The 20,318-nt window shown below is 40.5% G+C and overlaps 1 protein-coding gene across 1 annotated transcript in view; it reads left to right on the forward strand.

Moving 5' to 3' along the window:
* Window positions 1-359: 359 nt before the first annotated feature.
* Window positions 360-20,318, forward strand: part of LOC122661938 (ubiquitin-like domain-containing protein CIP73) — a 41,679-nt gene continuing 21,720 nt past the window's right edge. Inside the window, exons 1-3 of the mRNA XM_043857457.1 lie at window positions 360-492; window positions 19,350-19,467; window positions 20,198-20,305. Coding sequence (XP_043713392.1) covers window positions 364-492; window positions 19,350-19,467; window positions 20,198-20,305 — 355 coding nt within the window. The 5' untranslated portion in view covers window positions 360-363. The remainder of the gene's footprint in view (window positions 493-19,349; window positions 19,468-20,197; window positions 20,306-20,318) is intronic.

Consider the following 20,318-nt stretch of genomic DNA (forward strand, 5'->3'; position numbering starts at 1 on the left):
CTTTCTGACTCTCTCGTTCTCACTCATATCCCCTGGTTTTTATTTATATCAATCTCTTGGGGCCCTTGAGTTGGTTGATAATGGTGAATTCATGAAAACCCTTCTGAAAACTATTGTCCACGAGGCTAATAATCGTTTGGGGGCACACTATTTGTTGTCTGGATTTACCATTGTTGAAACGATTACATTCCCTTTGGTGCATGCAAATGATCATGTGACTTCCAATTCGGATGCCAATGGTTGGTTGGTGAGAGCATGTAAACAGCAAAACCCCGTAGCGACTTGCCCACTTTCCCCTTTTATGTTATTAGCTAATGAATAATCAAGTTTCTGTATATTTTTGATACCATCCTTTTCAGTAGAATGGCGGATGAAAATTCCTCTGATGCTGCAAGTACAAGTGAAGGTGCCGGTGGAAGTTCAGAATCAACAGTTGAGCTCAACGTGAAGACTCTGGATTCACAGCTATATACTTTCCATGTTGATAGAAATGTAATGTATTGCTTACTTTCCTTGATACATATATATTTCCTAAAGCATGCTGATAGTTTCAGTGGTGTAGACAATACCTATGAATTGTTCATTCTGAAATCACACTGCTTCTACTTAGTGAATTCTATAATGTCTATAATGCATGACCCCGAAGGATGTACACCAAATAAGTGAGAGCTGTTAAAATACCTCACATGCACGAACGCATGTAACTTGTGCTGATTGCCCTTCTTTTTTATTGCAAATGAAATTGCACGTGTATTGCATGTGATAACAATCTGGAAGAATATCATAGAATTACCAACATTTGTTAGGGGTAATTGTTAAATCTTATATGTATATCATATCAAAATTTTAATTTTCCAGTTGTCACGATAGTTTCATCTATGTATCTGGGGGTATGCATTTGGCATATTTAAATGTCTTGATATGTTTACACAATTGATCACTTAGGTTTATAATTTCAAATGTTCTATTCGCGGAACCAAATTTAGACTTTTAGGTCAATTTTTCACCCTGCAGAAAGGGAAATATATCAGTAAAATCGGATAAGCCTTGGGGAAATCATGTAAAAACCATTGAGATAGTGGATTTTCCTCGGAGTTATCTTGTGAAACTTTATGAACTGCTATTTTAAGCATGGACAATTCTAGGAATGACTTTGCAGTAGAAAACTCTCCAAGATGGTTTTGTAATTTCAAAGCTTCTTTGGCAATCCGTCATGTTGTTTTGAGCAGAATATATAAGCACATATAAAGGGTCTACTATGTAATGTGATTTTTGCCTTAAAAAGTACCAGCTATCGCCGGGTACTTAAAAAAAAGGGCATGCCCAGTGCACGAGGCCCCCGCCACTGTGGGGTCTGGGAAGGGTCATAATGGACGCAGCCTTACCCCCGCTTCACGGAGAGGCTGTTTCCAGAGACTCGAACCTGTGACCATTTGGAGACAATGGAGCAACCTTACCGTTGCACCAAGGTCCACCCTCATTACCGGGTACTTATCCTTACGTAATGTTTCCTAACATATTGAACCTTTTACATTTTCTCTTTCCCTTCTATGTTTCTCTCCTCTTAATGGAAATCTAGTTAAGGAATTAGGGATTGGAAAACCAAAGCAACTCCAGATTCGCGGTGGTTAGGAACTCAAAGATAGTAACCAGAATTTAGAAATTTTAATTAACTCAGAAAAGACAGATCAGATGGGCTTACTTTCCTATTTGAGTAATCTATTATAAATGGAGTACAATCCCTTTAGTCTGATCCAGATCTGAGGGTCGGATCTTAAGTTTTATCATGTAGTCAGAAATAGAAAGTAACCAAAATAGAAACCCCAATTTAGGGTCTTTTTGGTATCATTTTTCATTTTATTTTTCTGACACAAACATTTTTACAAGTGTTTGGTACAATTTATGGACCCTATATCTATTTAAAAAACACCAAAATAATAGAAAAACCATAATATAGTTGAGACCTTATTATGGATTTTGGCCAAAAATCCTTTTTAGTCATTTTTCCGGAACTTTAATGAGCATGTGCTTATAAAGTCCCAAAGTCGAAGGTAAATGAGTCATTTCCTCCTTTAATTAGAAAGGCAAGCGCCCACTCCCCCCTCCTCTTCTTCTTCCCTGACCAAGGAATTTAGGGGAAAAATACAGCGGCGACTTGCGGCTAACCATCCGGCCTTGAAACCCTACGGCGAACGCCCGCAAGACTCCAACAACCAAAACGCTGGCCTAAACGCCGGAAAGACACAGCGGCGGCTCACAGCTAACCATCGCTGGTTCCCATCTCAGTTGCGGATTTTAGGGTTTTTAAGTGTTGGTTCCCATTGCTGCAACTCGCGGCTAACCGGAGCAGCAGGGGCCAATATGTCCTGGCGAAGGGACATCTCTTAACCCATTTCTTAAAAAAACCATTTTGCACATAGGGATACCAAACCCATTTCTCGGAAAAACCATTTTATGTCTATTGGTTACCAAACCATTTTTATGTTTTGATAAAAAATGGTTTTCATTAATGATTTGTGTTAAATAGGCAAAAATAAATGAAAAATGATACCAAAAGGACCCTTAGTAACTGACAGAAAATAGCAACTAGAAACCAGGAAATAAAAAAAATACTCCGAATAGAAACATGTAAAACTAAACTAGACAGAAATAGCCACTGATAAAATAGAAACTGAGACGAACAAAGAAACAATCAGTAGCTAACCAGCAATCGCCGGATAAGAAGGATTCAGACAACTGATTTAGGGAACAAATTGAATCTTGAACTACTTCTATTTATGGAAGGAAAAAAAAACAGTTAGATTAGTAACCTGAATCAATAAAAGGGAAACCAGTGAGAAATCTATCCACAGAATTATGATTTGATTAAGAAGCAGAACTAGACAAAGGAAATACTTACCAGTTGCGGGAATGGTAAACAGAAAACTAACCTCAGTTGATAATAGTGAAAGAAAGAAGGAAAGGATTTGTTCAAGCCTCCCACTTGAACTGCAGAGCTTGAATCTCACCTAACTCCAAACCTGGAAGCTCACAAGGCCCACCACTGGATAAAACAGCAGGAAAACAGTAGTGCATCTTACAGAACTAAGAAAGCACAATCTGGAATGTATATCAAATTGTGGTGAGGGCTTAGACGCCCTTCTCTTAATTATAACTTTGAGAAACAACCGATAAAAGGAAACTTCTCCAAATGCCGGTAAGGGAGAAGTCCTTTTATAACTTGGACTCTTTAAAATGGAAAATAATAAAATGGATAGTCTAGAAACAAAAACAAAGCAAGCTGGATCTCATAGGTGCTAACCATCTTTCTAGAAACTCTAAGAAAATAGAAATAAACACCTAATTTCATCTAGGCCTTAAATCCTTCATATTTGGGCTTATATAGTTGGCCCATTGCAATAGAAAACCCAAAAATACTAACATGACTCTTATAACCCATAGGGAACTTGAAATTAAATTTAACTTGAACCAATCTTGAATTGCAAGTTTAGTTTGACCCTGAAAACTTAATTAAACCCAAAACAACATGCTGATTGCCCTTCTTTTTTCTTCATCATTGTTCTATTTGTCGATTTCATCCAGTGGAATCGAGCATATAAATTTACCCATTGTGTCTTCTCCATCCTCATCACAATATTCTATTTCATCATCATCAGGTGGATGGGGCTAATAAAATTGCATCTCCTCATTGGCTTCAATTACTGCTACAATGGCATTTGTCCTCTTCCGTCGTTGAGGGCAATATCTGGCAAAATGCCCATATTTGTTGTATGTGTAGCACTTTGTTTCACCACCACTGTTCATTGGAGCCTTGCCCTTGTCTGCGACTGTATGTATGCTGCTCTGTCTACCTGTGAACCTTAAGCCTGGTAGGATTGGTGGTCTCTTGTTCTCCCCGGCTTGGAAGCCAACTCACCTAACAGGAGTCTTCTGTAATTCTTCTGCTCGTAATGCCTTTTGGAAGCTGTCCTGTAAATCATAAACATCGACCACACCAATCTCCTATCGTAACCCCAATTTGAATTGAGACACAAGCCGGACATCATCCCCTTTGATCTCCATCCATGAAGTAAGAGAGTCAAACTGCTCCATATACTTGGCTACAGGGAATGCAGCCTGCTGTAGGGAATTTAGCTGGTCATACAGTCATGATCGGAAAATCTGAAGGAGATACTTGCTCTTCTACTCTTCTTTCATCCTGTCTCATGTGGTTAGTGCTGTACTCTGTACCTGTAATCCTCATTTTTGAGTATTCCACCCCTTGCTACTCCGATCAACTTGGCTCGGGCTAGCTTCAGCTTCCTCGGCTTTCTTAAGTCATTCCAGTCCAAATAATTATCTTAAGAGGCTAGCCAGTCGTAGAACACCTGTGGTTTGAGTTTCCCACTGTATTCCTTCAACTCTAGCTTCACCTTTTGGGTGTTGCCAATATACCGATTAGCTACACCATTACTCTTTCAAAATAAGCTCACATATGATCCTCAAAAGAAGGCTGCGGTGTAGGAGGATCCTCTATGGTCCTCTACCAACAAATCCTTAGGTATTTTGAGAATCGTGGTGCTCCATAGCAGTCATTCTATCGGCCAGCAGTTCCCACTTTTGATTCATGTCATTAGATATCTACTTAAAGCCCTCAAGTAGATGAACTTAAATATCTGGTGGGACATCAGGGTTCCTTGAACTATGTTCTGCCATAGCTCTGATACCAATCAATGGGGATCTAGGTCACCTAAGGAATCAGGGATTGGAAAACCAAAGGAAACTCTAGAATCGCAGTGATTAGGAACCCAAAGACAGAAACCAGAATTTAGAAATTTTGATAACTCGGAAAAGACAGATCAGATGGGCCTACTTTCCTGGTTGAGTAATCTATTGTAGATGGGGTTCAATTGCACAAAGTCTGATCCAGCTCTGTTGGTCAGATCTTAAGTTATCATGTCGCCTCAGAAATCACAAGTAATCAAAATAGAAACCCAGATTTAGATGCTAACAGAAAATAGCACCTAGAACGAAGGTTTCAGAGAACTGAAGTTTTTCGAACAAATTGAGTCTTTAACAACCTGGATCTGAACATCCTCATCTCTGCAACACATAGTTTTTCTATATGTGTTAGCTATATGGCCAGAATACTGTGGGGGTATTCTGGTCCTCTTTCTTTTGTTATTTTATTTATTTCGTACATGTGGTTTAGTCCCTCATTGCTAATGTACAATTGTTTCATTCTTCATTATGATTATAAATAAAGATGTGCTTGGGATGACTAAATCATCCAAGCCTTTCCCTAATTTAAGTCTCTCTACATGGTATCAGAGACAACTTCGAATTAGGGACCCCCCCCCCTTTCGATGTCTTTTCCCTTTTTTTCCTTCCATCGTTTTTTTCTCTTTGTTTCTGCTTTTTCCTCCTTGGTTCTCCGTCTTCCATAAGGGCAACACTACAAGAGGTGATCGTATGATCTAGTGGCTGCCCCTCCCTACCTCTTTTTCCTTTTTTTTCCTCATGAATTAATACATGCTTGATAGCTGCTGGACATCACTTGCCGTATTGAAGCCTTCAAGTTTTTTGGAGATCAGCCCCTGCCATTATTGCTGGCTGTTTCTCACCTATTGGAGCTTCTTCAGCACCCTTTCCAGCATTTGTCCAGCCTTTTTTCTCATTGATTGAAGACCCCCACTCCCAATCAATCTCCAACTTCAGGGTTTTTTTCAAAACCTTGATAATTGTCGACTTTGGGTGTGGGGCTGCTTGTTGCTGCCGTTTGGTTCTGATTTTTTGTAGGGTGTTTCTTCTATCATAGAGGGTCCCTCGACCTCAGTTGCAGCCACTTCTCTGCAGATTTTTGACACCTTATTCCCTTCATCGATTTCAGTATTACAGGGTTTTTTTCAAAACCTTGACAATATCGTTTCTATCATATAGGGTTTTGGACCTGAATTTCTGCAGAATATTTTCTACATTATACAGTGTTATTCAACTACAGTTATAGCCAATCATTTGCAAGTTCTGTCCCTCACTTGTCCCTTTATCGATTTCCACAATTCAGGTTTTTTCAAAACCCTGACACTATCGATATAGGGGTCTTCTTGTGCTGCTGGTTCTGATTTTTTGTGAGGTGATTCAGCCTTTACTTTGAAGTTATTATTGGCCATATTTGCTGTCAGTATGGGTGATTCGACCAATTCTTCGGCTACTTCAGATCATGCACTTAATGATGGTCACAGCAAGACAGAGTACCATAGCTTCCCACCAAATCCTATTAAACTAGATGGCTTGAATTATCTTCTCTGGTCCAGATCTGCCTCTTTTGCCATTGCAGGCCGTGGTCTCACCAGTCATATTAATGGCACTTGTGTTATGCCTACTGAACCAGGACCTGCTCAGGACAAGTGGCTTGCCAATAATGGTGTTCTGATGTCTTATCTGATAGGCTCTATGACTTCAGATTTACAACATAACTTTCTTCTTCTGGACACTGCCTCTTAGATTTGGGCTGCATGCAAGGAAACATATGGACAGCTTGGCAATGATGCCCAAGTATATGAAATCCGGAAGAAGGTCCTTCACACCACTCAGGGAGAACTTTCAGTGTCCAAATATTATGCTACTTTGCGTAGCCTTTGGCAGCAACTGGACCACTTTTCTGACTTTCACCCAAGTACAGCTGCTGATATTACTTCTTACAAACAACATATGGACAAGATCAGAGTCTATGATTTTTTGGTAGGTTTGAATGTCGAGTATGATCAGATTCGGGTTCAGGTGTAGGGTCATAAGCCATTTCCCACACTTGAACAGTCCTATGCCCTGGTCTCCTCTGAAGAAAACCGTAGGGCTGCCATGTTGCACCTTCCTATTACTGACAGATCGGCACTCCAGGCTGCTGCCCCTGCCACTCCTAACTTAGTGGCACTGCTTCTCTTGGTGATTCTACTACTGGGTCTGTTGTTTGTGAGTACTGTCACAAACCTTACCACACCAAGGAGAAGTGCTGGAAACTTCATGGGAAACCGGCTGACTTTAAAGCTAAAAGGGCTGCCAAGACCAAGACAAAGACTAAGACCAAGGCCCATCGATCGAGACTATCATCGCGCCCTCAAGCATCGACTCCCGGTCTATCCCAGGATGATCTACATGCACTCCTTCATATGCCGAGGTCTTCCACCGTCGCGCTCTACTACATCAGCTACTGCTAATTCTTCTGCTACTTCAGGTTCCCACTTTGCCCAGTCAGGTATTCCATTTGGGGGTCATTATGCTTCTGTAGCTTCACATCCTTGGATCATAGATTCTGGGGCTACAGATCATATGACCGGTTCCTCTGGTTTGTTTCATAGATATTCTCCCACTTCTGGGAAAGACAAGGTCAAGGTAGCTGATGGTTCCTTTCTTCTATATCTGGAAAAGGAATCATCAGCTGCACTTCCTATCTTCCATTAACTTCTGTTTTGCATATTCCTAATTTTACTACTAACATTCTTTCCATTAGTAGTATTACTCGTGATCTTAACTGCAAAGTCACTTTCTTTCCTTCTCATTGTGTGTTTCAGGATCTGGACTTTGGGAGGACGATTGGATTGGGTAAAGTGCACGGTGGGCTGTACCTGCTTGATGATGGTCGCTTCTCTCCATCACCATTGCCTTCTTCACTACTCCAAAACTCCATGGTCTCTTCTGAACTCTACCAGTGGCACTCTAGGTTAGGTCACCCCCCTTTAGGAATTTTAGCACATTTATTTCCTAGTTTGGTCACCCTTCGTACTAAGGATGACTTTTTTTGTGAGGCGTGTGTTCTGGCCAAACAGACACGTTCAAATTATCCTATTTTAAATAAAAGTTCTTCTTGCTTTTAATTAGTGCACTCTGATGTTTGGGGCCCTAATTGTAAACCCTCTATTTCTGGTCATCGGTGGTTTGTCTCTTTCATTGATTGTCATTCTAGGCACACATGGGTGTATCTTTTGCACACAAAAAATCAGTTTTTTTTTCATGTTTTCAGCACTTTCATAAAATGGTCCAAACTCAGTTCCAGGCTACTCTCAAAATATTGAGAAGTGATAATGGGATAGAGTATAAAGAATCACAATTTCAAAAATATTTGGCTGACCATGGCATCATTCATCAAACTAGTTGTGTTGATACCCCTGCCCAGAATGGTGTGGCAGAAAGGAAAAACCGCCACTTGTTAGAAATGGCCAGAGCTTTGATGTTTGCGAAAAATGTCCTGTCTCAATATTGGGGGGATGCGGTTTTTACGGCGGCCTATCTCATCAATAGGCTGCCCTCTAGGGTACTTAACTTCCGTAGCCCCTCTGATATTTTGATTGGTAATTCCTCCTTTATTGTGCCTCCCAAGGTGTTTGGTTGTGTGTGTTATGCTAAAGATACCAAATTTCCAGGCAAACTTGAACCTCGGGGGCTCCGTTGTATTTTCTTGGGTTATTCTCCTACCCAGAAAGGCTATAAATGCTACCATCCCCCTTCCCGCCGTACTTTCGTTGGTATGGATGTTATTTTCCATGAGTCCATATCTTATTATTCTTCGCCACCTCTTCAGGGGGAGAATGCTGGTGAAGATGTGGCTTTCGAAATTCCTTTACCTGAGGTGCCTCTGGTTGCTGTCCAACCCCCTTTACCACCCACGGCTGCTGCCCAGCCCTTTTTGGATGCGTCCTATCCAACTTTGGATGCTGCCCATCCTACTTTGGAGATTGCCCAACAACCTCTGGCTGTTCCTCCCTCACCTAATGGGAATCCTTTACAGGGGGAGACCATAGAAAATAGTGTTGTTAATATTCCTATTCGGGGAGCGACTCTCCCGAGAACTATTGGTGAATTTCGAAGAGAATTGACAACTCCAACATGATCACCTATACAAGGGGCAGATCCACCAGAGGGCAGCTGCATCCCACTGTAGCACCAGTACCCATCCAATTGCCGGCTCCAGGCACAGATCCTACATCTCCTGGTAATCCATCTCCTTCCGACCTACCTATTGCACTTCACAAAGGTACTAAGACTTGCACTTTACATCCCATATCTCATTTTGTTTCTTATAACTCTCTTTCTTCATCTTTTCGTGCATTTGTATCTTCTCTTTCCTCTATCTCGATTCCTAGAAATTGGCAAGAAGCATCTACAGATGGAAAGTGGAAGGCAGCAATGTTGGAAGAAATGAGAGCACTACACAAAAATAATACGTGGGATCTTGTGGCTCTTCCTCCAGGGAGAAAACCAGTGGGATGTAGATGGGTCTTTGTGGTTAAACAAAAAGCTGATGGCTCGGTGGATAGGTATAAGGCACGTCTGGTTGCAAAGGGGTTCACTCAGACTTATGGAATTGACTATCAGGAGACCTTTGCACCAGTGGCAAAGCTCAACACCGTCAGGGTGTTATTATCTTGTGCTGCGAATCTTCGGTGGGATCTTCAGCAGTTAGATGTCAAAAATGCCTTCCTCCACGGAGAGCTTGAGGAGGAGGTATATATGGACATTTCACCAGGTTTTTCTGATGACAGGACTAAGGGCAGGGTTTGTAATTGAAGCGTGCCCTTTATGGTTTGAAGCAGTCACCTAGGGCCTAGTTTGGCAGATTTCATGAGGCTATGATTTCAGCAGGTTACAAGCAAAGCAATGCTGATCACACTTTGTTTATCAGACGACTTGGTAACAAGGTTACTCTTCTCATAGTCTATGTGGATGATATTGTGGTCACGGGTAATGATGATGCTGCAATCAGGGATTTGAAAATTCTTCTTGGCCGTGAGTTTGAGGTCAAAGATCTTGGTCCCCTAAAATATTTTCTAGGGATAGAAGTTGCTCGATCTTCAAAGGGCATCTTTCTTTCTCAAAGAAAATACGTACTTGATCTATTGACTGAGACAGGGCTACTTGGCTGTCATCCTTCAGTTACTCCTATGGAAGCTACTACAAAACTTAGGGAGAAAGAGGGTGAGCCTGTTGACAAGGGTGCTTATTAGCGGTTAGTGGGCAAACTAATCTACCTTTCTCACACACGCCCTGACATTGCAGTTGCTGTAAGTTTGGTGAGTCAGTTCATGCATGATCCCTATTCCTCTCATATGGATGCAGTCCGTCGAATTTTGAGGTATTTGAAGTCTGCTCCGGGAAAGGGAATCCTTCTATCTCCCAATGGTCGCTTGAAGATTGAAGCTTATACTGATGCTGATTGGGCTGGTTCTCCTGATAGGAAATCTATCTCTGGCTACTGTTCCTTTGTGGGTGGGAACCTTGTCACATGGCGTAGCAAAAACCAGAATGTTGTGGCAAGGTCTAGTGCTGAAGCCAAGTTCCGCGCAATGGCACAAGGAATTTGTGAACTTCTGTGGCTTAGAGGATTATTGCAGGATATTGGTGTTGTTGTCCATCTTCCTATGATGCTTTATTGTGACAATAAAGCCTCCATTAGCATTGCTCATAACCCTGTCCAGCATGATCGTACTAAACACGTGGAGGTTGACCGTCATTTCATCAAGGAGAAGCTTGAAGCCGGCCTCATTTGTGTTCCCTTTGTGAAGTCCACTGATCAACTGGCTGATGTGTTCACTAAGGGGCTGAGTAGCAAGTTGTTTCATCCTATCTTAGTCAAGAAGGGCATGCATGATATATATGCACCAACTTGAGGGGGAGTGTTAGCTATATGGCCAGAATACCATGGGGGTATTCTGGTCCTCTTTCTTTTGTTATTTTATTTATTTCGTACATGTGGTTTAGTCCCACATTGCTAATGTACAATTGTTTCATTCTTCATTATGATTATAAATAAAGATGTGCTTGGGATGACTAAATCATCCAAGCCTTTCCCTAATTTAAGTCTCTCTACAATATGACACTTCTTAACTGCCAAACATTCCGCCCCATACATCATAGCAGGTCGGACAACAGTCCTGTAGAACTTTCCTTTAAGCTTTAAAGGAATGTGTCAGTCACACAATACTCCTGTTGCACCTCTCCACTTCATCCATCTCACTTTATTTTTTTGTGAAACATCATCATTTATGTCTCCTTCTTTGTGTATGATAGACCCCAGATATCTGAAATAGTTACTTGGCGGTATCTCTCTCCTCAATTTTCACGATGTCATTATCCATCATGGTGTGACTAAAGTTACACATTATATACTCCGTCTTTGAACTACTAATCTTAAAGCCTCTTGTTTCCAAGGTCGATCTCCACATCTCTAACTTGGCATCAATCCCTGCTTTTGTCTCATCCACCAAAACGATATCATTGGCGAAGAGCATACACCACAGTACCTGGTCTTGGATGTTCTTGGTTAATTCATACATGATAAGCGCAAACAAATAAGGGCTTAGGGCTAATCCTTGATGTAACCCAACCGTAATTGGGAATTCCTTGCGCTGGCCGCCCACAAATCTCACACTAGTCACCACACCCTCATACATATCTTTAATTACCTTTTTTATATTTACTCGACACCCCTCTCTTCGTCAGGATATGCCAGATTAAATTTCTAGGGACTCTGTCATAGGCTTTCTCCAGGTTAATAAAGACCATATGGAGATCCTTCTTGCTAGCTCTACATCTTTCCATGAGCCTCCTCAGTAGGTAGATAGCTTCTGTCGTGGATCTACATGGCATAAAACCAAATTGATTGTTTGAGATATGAATGTCTCCTTTCTCAGACAGGCTTCAATAACTTCTCCTAAACTTGGAATCTTTAAAATAGAAACTAATAAAATAGAAAGTCTAGAAACAGAAATAAAGCAAGCTGGATCTCCTAGCTGCTAATCCAGTTTTCTAGAAACTCTTGAAAAAATATAAATAAACCCCTAATTTTGTGTAGGCCTTAAATCCCTCATATTTGGGCTTATAGACTTGTCCCATTACTATAGAAAACCCATAAATACTAACCCCATTACCCTTATAGCCCATAGGGGAGTTGAAATTAAGTCTAATTTGAACCAATCTTGAACTGCAGTTTTAGTTTGACCCAAAAAACTTAACCAAACTGAAAACTAACACACTCTTCTTCTCATCGTGCTGGAATTCTGCATCAACTCCCTTGAATCTCCCTTTAAATTTCTCTTCCACTCATTTTCTCCTCTACCACGTCTCTTCCTGTCTCTAAACCTCTTCGTTGCAAGTGAATTTGTACTCACTGTTAGTTTTCCATGTGATCCATGATTCTATGCTTCTGTTTCTTCTCCTTCTCGCTACCTGAAGATCTCTGGACCCATGTGTTAACTGATGCAGCTCAAGGAAGAAGACTTAACTGTTCCTGTGGACTTGGTGTGGGCCCCATGAAGCCAGCTCGGTGGGAGATATTGGGAGCTGCAAAGATCTTTTAGGAGCTACTAATTACTTGGTTTCTATATTCATGTTATAGCTACTTTTAGTTTCTATTCTTGTAATAGGCTCTCAGTCTTCGCAACTAAGAGTCTCTTTTTATTTTAGTAATGTAGCGAGATTAGCAGCTAGGGAACCAGAACCGAAAGATGGGAGAGGGAATGGAGAGAAAAATGTAACAGAGAAAAGAGGAGAACTGTCCAATATGACAGTCTCCCTCAGCATACTTGTATTTATAACTTGAAATTACAATAGAAAAGAGGGAACTCCTAATCTGATTAGGAATTCCTAATCAGGATAGGAGTCCAAGTTACAATAGGAGAATAATAAAACTAAAGACTAACAATTAGGACTCAAAGTAGAACTAGGACTACCAACTAGGACTACAGCAACTCAAAGAGAAATAGGACAGACTCAAACTATAACTAGGAGTTTATAATCCTAATTATAAAACACAAAAACCAAATCACTGTTCACGTCACTGTTCATGTGAACAGTACTTCAACACTCCCCCTCAAGCTGGAGCATACAAATCACCTAGACCCAGCTTGGAACAACTTCGACGGAAAGCAGGTACAAACAATGCCTTTGTAAACATATCACCAAGTTGATTGGTAGTAGAAACAAAAGGAGTAACAACCAACTTCTTCATAACAGCATCCCGAACAAAGTGACAATCAACCTCAATGTGCTTTGTCCTCTCATGAAAAACAGGATTACTTGCAATATAGATAGCGGCTTGATTATCACAAAACATTTGCATAGGCTGGTTGATGGGAAACCCTAATTCCTGGAGTAAAGATTTGACCCACATCAACTCAGCTGTAGTATGTGCTATCGCTCGATATTCGGCTTCAGCACTGGATCGAGCAACGGTGGTTTGTTTCTTGTTTTTTCATGTGATCAAATTTCCACCCACAAAAGTACAATAACCAGAAGTGGACCGTTTATCACCATCAGCACCAGCCCAATCAGCATCAGAGAACCCAACCAGATTAGCATTTCGATTAGGTCGATAAATGAGACCTTTACCAGGAGCACTCTTTAGATAGGGCAACACACGGCAAGCAACTTCTCAATGAATTTTCTTTGGACACTGCATAAATTGACTAATAACCCCAACAACAAAGGATATATCCGGACGAGTGACTGTAAGATAAATAAGTTTGCCAACTAGTTTTCTATATCGATGAACATCTGAGAAATCCTCACCCTCATCGGATCCAAGTTTCTGATGAGGATCCATAGGAGTATTTACTGGTTTGGAAGCAAGCATTCCAGTGTCAGTCAGAAGGTCAAAGACATATTTCCTCTGAGACAAGTTACAACCGTTCTTGCTTCTCAAAACCTCAATACCAAGAAAATACTTGAGAGTACCCAAGTCCTTCATCTAAAAATGCTGATGAAGATATGCTTTAACTTGGGCAATACCAGAAGCATCATTACCAGATATAATAATGTCATCCACATAGACGACCACCACCACCACTTTAGAATTTTGACGGCGAACAAAAATAGAATGGTCAGAGTAACATTGAGAGAATCCTACCTTAGTAACAATGGAGTTGAACTTATCAAACCATGCTCGTGGAGATTGTTTCAACCCTTAAATTGCCTTGCGAAGCTTGCAAACTTTGGTAGAAGACTCCCCCTGAGCAACATACCCTGGAGGTTGCTACATATAAACCTCCTCTTGAAGATCACCATAGAGAAAAGCATTTTTTATATCCATTTGATATAGGGGCCAATCAAAATTAACAGCCAAAGAAATAAGGATCCGAACAGAGTTCAGATGAGCAACTGGAGAAAAATCTCAAAGTAATCCACACCATAGGTTTGTCAAGTATAGCCTTTAGCAACTAGGCGGGCCGTCAGTCGTTCAACAGAACCATCAGGATTGTATTTGATTGTATAAACCCACCGACACTTAACAAGATCTTTCCCAGCAGGTAATAGAACTAGAGTCCAGGTATGGCGAGATAGCAATGCATCCATCTCGGTGTCCATGGCTGATTTCCAACTAGGGTGAGAGAATGCCTCATGGTGGGTGTGAGGAATAAAGTTAGTAGATAATGCGGAAGCAAGTGGATGATGGTGAGAAGGAAGATGAGAAATGGTTACATAGTGCTCAATAGGATAAACAGGTTTTTTAGTACAAGAACGAGTACCTTTACGAAAAGCAATGGGTAAGTCGATGGAGCCTTCAGCATCAGAATCAGATTGAGTGTCGGGCTGAGTAGCGTCCGCTGTATGCCTGCATCACTAGGTAGTACCGAAATAGTACGAACAGGGTCTGTAGTAGGAGTGGGTAATGGATTAGAGATGGGTACAGGTGGCGGAGCCGTGGGAGTAGGTAATGTTGGTGGTCGACGTCGACAACGGTGATAGACCTGAATTGGTGAAGGAACAGGTATGGCTGGACCTAAAGGATCTTCACTGTTCACTATAGATGGTACAGTAGAAGAGGGAAAATAAGGTGTATTTTCAAAGAATGTGACATCGGCATTAATAAATTGTTTGTTGGAAATGGGATCAAAACATTTATACCCTTTCTGAGTACGAGAATAACCAAGAAAAAGACATGTGACAGACCGAGGTGAGAGTTTATCAATGGTGGGATGGAGAATGTGAACAAAACACACACAACCAAAAACACGCGGTGGAGAGGAAAACAGTGGACGATCAGGATGAAGAATAGAAAAAGGAATTTTATTTTGTAAAACAGAAGACGACATACGATTAATGAGATAACAGGCTGTGAGAACAGCATCACACCAAAAACATTTGGGAACATTCATGTGGATCAAAATAGAACAGGCAACTTCGAGTAAGTGCCGATTTTTGCATTCGGTCACCCCATTTTGTTGTGGAGTGTACGAGCAGCTAGTTTGGTGAATAATACCATGAGTAAGACAAAAATCAGAAATAGCAGACTGAGTGTACTCCAAGGCATTAGCTGAACGAAAAGTTTTAATGGATGTGGCAAATTGAGTTTTTATTTCTTGATAAAAATTTTGAAATACAGTAAGAAACTGACTACGGTCTTTTAACAAATAAACGCAAGTGGAGCGAGAATAATCATCCACAAAACTAACAAAATAAGAAAACCCTAGCCTATTACGAACTCGACACGGACCCCAAATATCAAAATGAACTAAAGAGAACAATGAAGAACTTCTAGGTAAAGTACGGGCAGGAAAAGAATGATGGTGTTTGCCTAGTTCACAAGCCTCACATTCAAGGTGAGATGTGGTCTTGCAACTAGGAACTATTAATTGCAGTTTCGGTAATGATGGGTGACCAAGTCGTAGATGCCATTGCATGGGGGATGGAGTGGTAGTAGATGTAGCAGCAGTGGAAGGTCCGGTGCCCTCCAGGTAATATAGTCCGTCATGCTCAAGCTCTCCACCAGTCGTCTTCTTTGTCTGAAGGTCCTGAAAAACACAATAAGAAGGATAAAAGGTTACCGAGCAGTTAAGGGATTTAGTAAGTTGACTAACAGAAACATGATTTAAGGGTAATTTAGGAACATGAAGAATAGGAGAAAAAGTCATGGATGATGTTGGAGACACAGTATCATGACCAGTTATCTTGGTAGAGGATCCATGAGCAAGAATAACATTGGAAGAGGTTTGAACAGGATTAATGGAAGAAAATAAACTTGACTTACCAGTCATGTGGCATGAAGCCCCTGAATCGATAAACCATGAAGTAGAAGAAGGAAAAAATGCAGCATTACCTTTATAGGCTAGAGTGGCGGTAGAGGAAGAGGCAGATGTAGCTTCAAGTTGTGGAGGCGTTTGACTAGCTGGTTGTAATCATCATGAGACACAGAAGATGAAGTTGTTGAACTCTGGTGCATGTCACTAGTAGGTTTAGTAGCAGTATCAGTGGTAGCAGCATTGGCTAGTTCAATCGCCCAATCAGGTTTTCCATGCTTGGCCCAACAAGTGTCAACTGTATGATTAGGTTTGCCACAATATGTGCATTGACGGGTAGATTTGTCAATATATTGAGAATCTGTACCTTGTCCACTATATCCACGGCCACGGCCTCTAAATTGGCCACAGCCATGTCCCCTTCCACGATTGGCAACAAAGACTGAGTTGTCTTTGGGAGTATTCTCAGGTTTGGATGGATTAGCCAAACGGTTAATGTGGGAGAACACTTCATTGAGAGAAGGAACCTTCTCTCTTGCAAGCAACTGACTTTTCATAGACCGATAGTCAGGATGTAGCTCAGCTAAAAATTTTGCAACATGAAACTCAGCTCGTTGTTGCTTTAACTGATCAAGATTAGTGGTTAAGGGTTGGTGTATCTGGAGTTCAACCATGCCCTTATAACTTGCAAAGTACTCATTCAAGGTCTTATCTCCTTGTTGGAAAGTAAAGAGTTTCTCATAAAGATCATACATATGAGAGATATTCCTTTCTTGGGAGAAGCTTTCACATAAGTCATTCCAAACATCCTTGGCCAGTGTGTGAAACATCACATTAGAGGCAATAGCAGGTTCAACAGTGTTCCATAGCCATATCTCGATGATAGAATTTTCACGCATCCACTCATCATGAGCTGTGAGTGTGGTAGGGTCCTTAGGATCACGATTAGGAGGATCATCTGTATTGTATTTCAGTTTGCCCTTGGCATGTATGTAAGCTTGTACTGCCTGGGCCCATAGTAAATAATTTGAAACTCCAGAGAGTTTGATAGTAGTTATCTGTACTTGGACATTGTCCATAGGTGGTTTGGGATCAGCCATCAAATCAGATTAACTTAGTAATACCAGTAGTGTAGATCGGCTCTAAAGTAGAACCTGACTAGGGTTGAATAATCTTCAACCAGCAGCAGTAGAGCAGGAATTAGGTTCTGATAACCTAAAACAGCAGTAAACCAGTGCAATAGCACACTCGGCAGTAGTAGAAATTTGGGTTTAATGACCCAAATATGCAGAACCAGAATCAGTGGATGTTAAATTCAACTCAGATCAACAGTATTAGAGTACCGAGTGAAGTTTAGAATAGCAACAGAATCTGATAACTTATCTGGGATCGATCAGAGAAAAGAGAGAACCCTGCGATGTTGCTGTAGAGTAGAAACCTTATACTTTCTCAAATAAACTTCAATCTTCCGAGAACATCTATAGAATGGGTAGAAAACTTCAATAGGGAATTGTAGAACCTGTCTTCAAAACATTGCCGCAGGTTGAGAAGAGTCTTCTCCAATCAATCTGAACTTCAGATATAATAAAACCCTAGTTTTCAATTGAAAACTTCATCTAGGGTTAAACTGTAATAATTTGCAGCATAGGGTGCTGCCCCCCTTTAAGAGGAATTGAGTTAAGGAATTCTCAAACCAGAATCGAGGAAGAAAACTAGCTTAAGAGTTGTGCTCTGATACCATGTAGCGAGATTAGCAGCTAGGGAACCAGAACCGAAAGATGGGAGAGGGAATGGTGAGAAAAATGTAACAGAGAAAAGAGGAGAATTGTCCAATATGACAGTCTCCCTCAGCATACTTGTATTTATAACTTGAAGTTACAATAGAAAAGAGGGAACTCCTAATCTGATTTGGAATTCCTAATCAGGATAGGAGTCCAAGTTACAATAGGAGAATAATAAAACTAAAGACTAACAATTAGGACTCAAAGTAGAACTAGGACTACCAACTAGGACTACAGCAACTCAAAGAGAAATAGGACAGACTCAAACTATAACTAGGAGTTTATAATCCTAATTATAAAACACAAAAACCAAATCACTGTTCACGTGAACAGTACTTCAACAAGTAAGTTTCTAATTTTGTAATAGCAAGGGACCTTCTTTCTAGAAGTCTGTAAATATCTTGGCAGCCAAGCAACCCACACAATAGAAGTGTTACTAGTTTTGTATTGTGGCCATTGGTTATTATTATTGTAGATAAAGATGAAGGGCTGCTAGCCCCACAGATTTGATGTTTGAGGAAATTATGCTCTATGTGAGTGTGCACTGTGAGAATCAGTCACAGCCCATGTGGTGAAGCACGTGGCAACCAAGATGGTGAAAACTTGGAGGGAGGGTGGTGATGCCCAACCGTAGGTTATAGGTGGTGATACCTATTGTTCATATGACTCATATCCTTTCTTTTCTTTATTCTCTGTTGAGTTTTCTTCTCTATCTTACACTGTTCCAACAAGCATTCCAGCAACCTACTTCCTTCCGTGGGCGTCCCTAGTTGACTTCTTACCTTCTACTTTGTTATTATTTAATTTCTAACACTGTTGTTAAGTTCGTCCATATTCTGTTAGTTGATCTCCAGCACCTATTTGATGTCTGATATCTACTGTTGGACAACAACCTAGTTCAAACTTCAGTGGATAGATTCTAAGAATCTAACCATCAGTTTGGGCTGATATTTATGTTACTCTCCTCTACCTCTACTCCATTCAATACACATTTTATGTTCATCGGATGGCTGGTTAGTGAGTTACCCAGTTTCTCAACTTTCTATTTTGCTGTTTCGTGACTTGCTAATTTCTGTCCATGTCAGTTTTTCACCATCCAACTGTTAGATTCCTTTGATATTTTTACCACTTAAGCACCCTTATAAGTTCTCTAGGATATCTTAATTTCACCTTCATCAGGGTCATCGTTTGAGAGTTCTATTTGGTCAAATTTTCTGCCGTATTTTGGGTTACTTCGATTCTGTTTCTGTAGGTTTGTTAGCATTGGTATGTTTCAGGCTACCATACCTCATCATTGACCTAGTGACCCACCACCTAGTACTGGCAATGGGCGGGTGAATGGTCTGGGTTTCAACCTATTGCTTCTCAGAGACATACCAGTAGATCATTTGGAGATTCAATTTGTATAAATTCAGTAAGATAAAATGACAGAACTAAAAATAGACAGGATATTTTGTTATACAATGATTTCTTATAAAAAAGTGTGTTTATTCTATTTTGGTAAGAAAATTCTCCTTATTTGACCATGTAATTGAAGCTGTTATTCCAAAATTTCAAATGTTTTCATTTTGAACATTTTCAGATGCCAGTTCCATTGTTCAAGGAGAAAATAGCAAATACAATCGGTGTTCCTGTTGGGCAGCAACGACTAATTTTCAGGGGAAAGGTCTTAAAGGATGATCACCTCCTCTCTGAGTATCGTATCCCATTATTTCACACATGTGTGATGCTTTGTTTGTTGTTCCTTTTTTATGTTTTTTATTTTTGACTAGCGTTTATTTTTATCTCTTTTTACTAAGGAATTTTCTTATTGACACCCCTCAAGGTGTAAAATAATATGTAACCTTACATTTTTGCCCTTTTGGTGTGACAATTTTTTTCCAATGAGGGTAATAATGTCATTTCACATTCGTACTTGAAAAATGTGCATGACAATGACACCATTTGATAATGACATAATGATGTGTTCTTTCTACTTTTTTGGAAACCCTTTTATACCTTTATCTTAAAAACCTTTTTAGAATAAGACAAAGGGCAATTAAAAGAAGGTGTCATGTTCTAAATACACCTATAGAGGTGTCATTTAGAGTTTTTCACACACCCTATTACTAATTAGCCAGAGAATTACATTTTCAGTTACTAAAATGTTTTCGTAGTCCATAAAATTCTTTGACCTATTTTTGTTGAACATTTGCTTACCAAATTTCACTGTCAGTAGGACTAATCATCACTGTTCTGATTCAGTTCACGTTGGGTGGTAGACCGTAGACTGGCTGTGTATTTCATAATGTGTGTTAAGTATACATGATCCATCCATGTAACATTTTCATGCTGTGTGCATGAGCTCATGTACAATGCTGGATGCAAGGGCTCACAAGGGGGGTGGGGGGGAGAGATTATCATTTTGTAGTACCCCTTGACCATACATAGATGTGGAAGATGGGCACACACTGCATTTAGTAGCAAGACAGCCTGCCCAGTCACAGCCTTCGTTTGGAACAGGCTCTGGAGAGGCCAACGGGAATAGTGATGTTCATGGTATTAATTCTTC

This window comes from Telopea speciosissima, chromosome 5 (genome assembly GCF_018873765.1).
Source record: "Telopea speciosissima isolate NSW1024214 ecotype Mountain lineage chromosome 5, Tspe_v1, whole genome shotgun sequence".
Taxonomy (NCBI): Eukaryota; Viridiplantae; Streptophyta; class Magnoliopsida; order Proteales; family Proteaceae; genus Telopea; species Telopea speciosissima.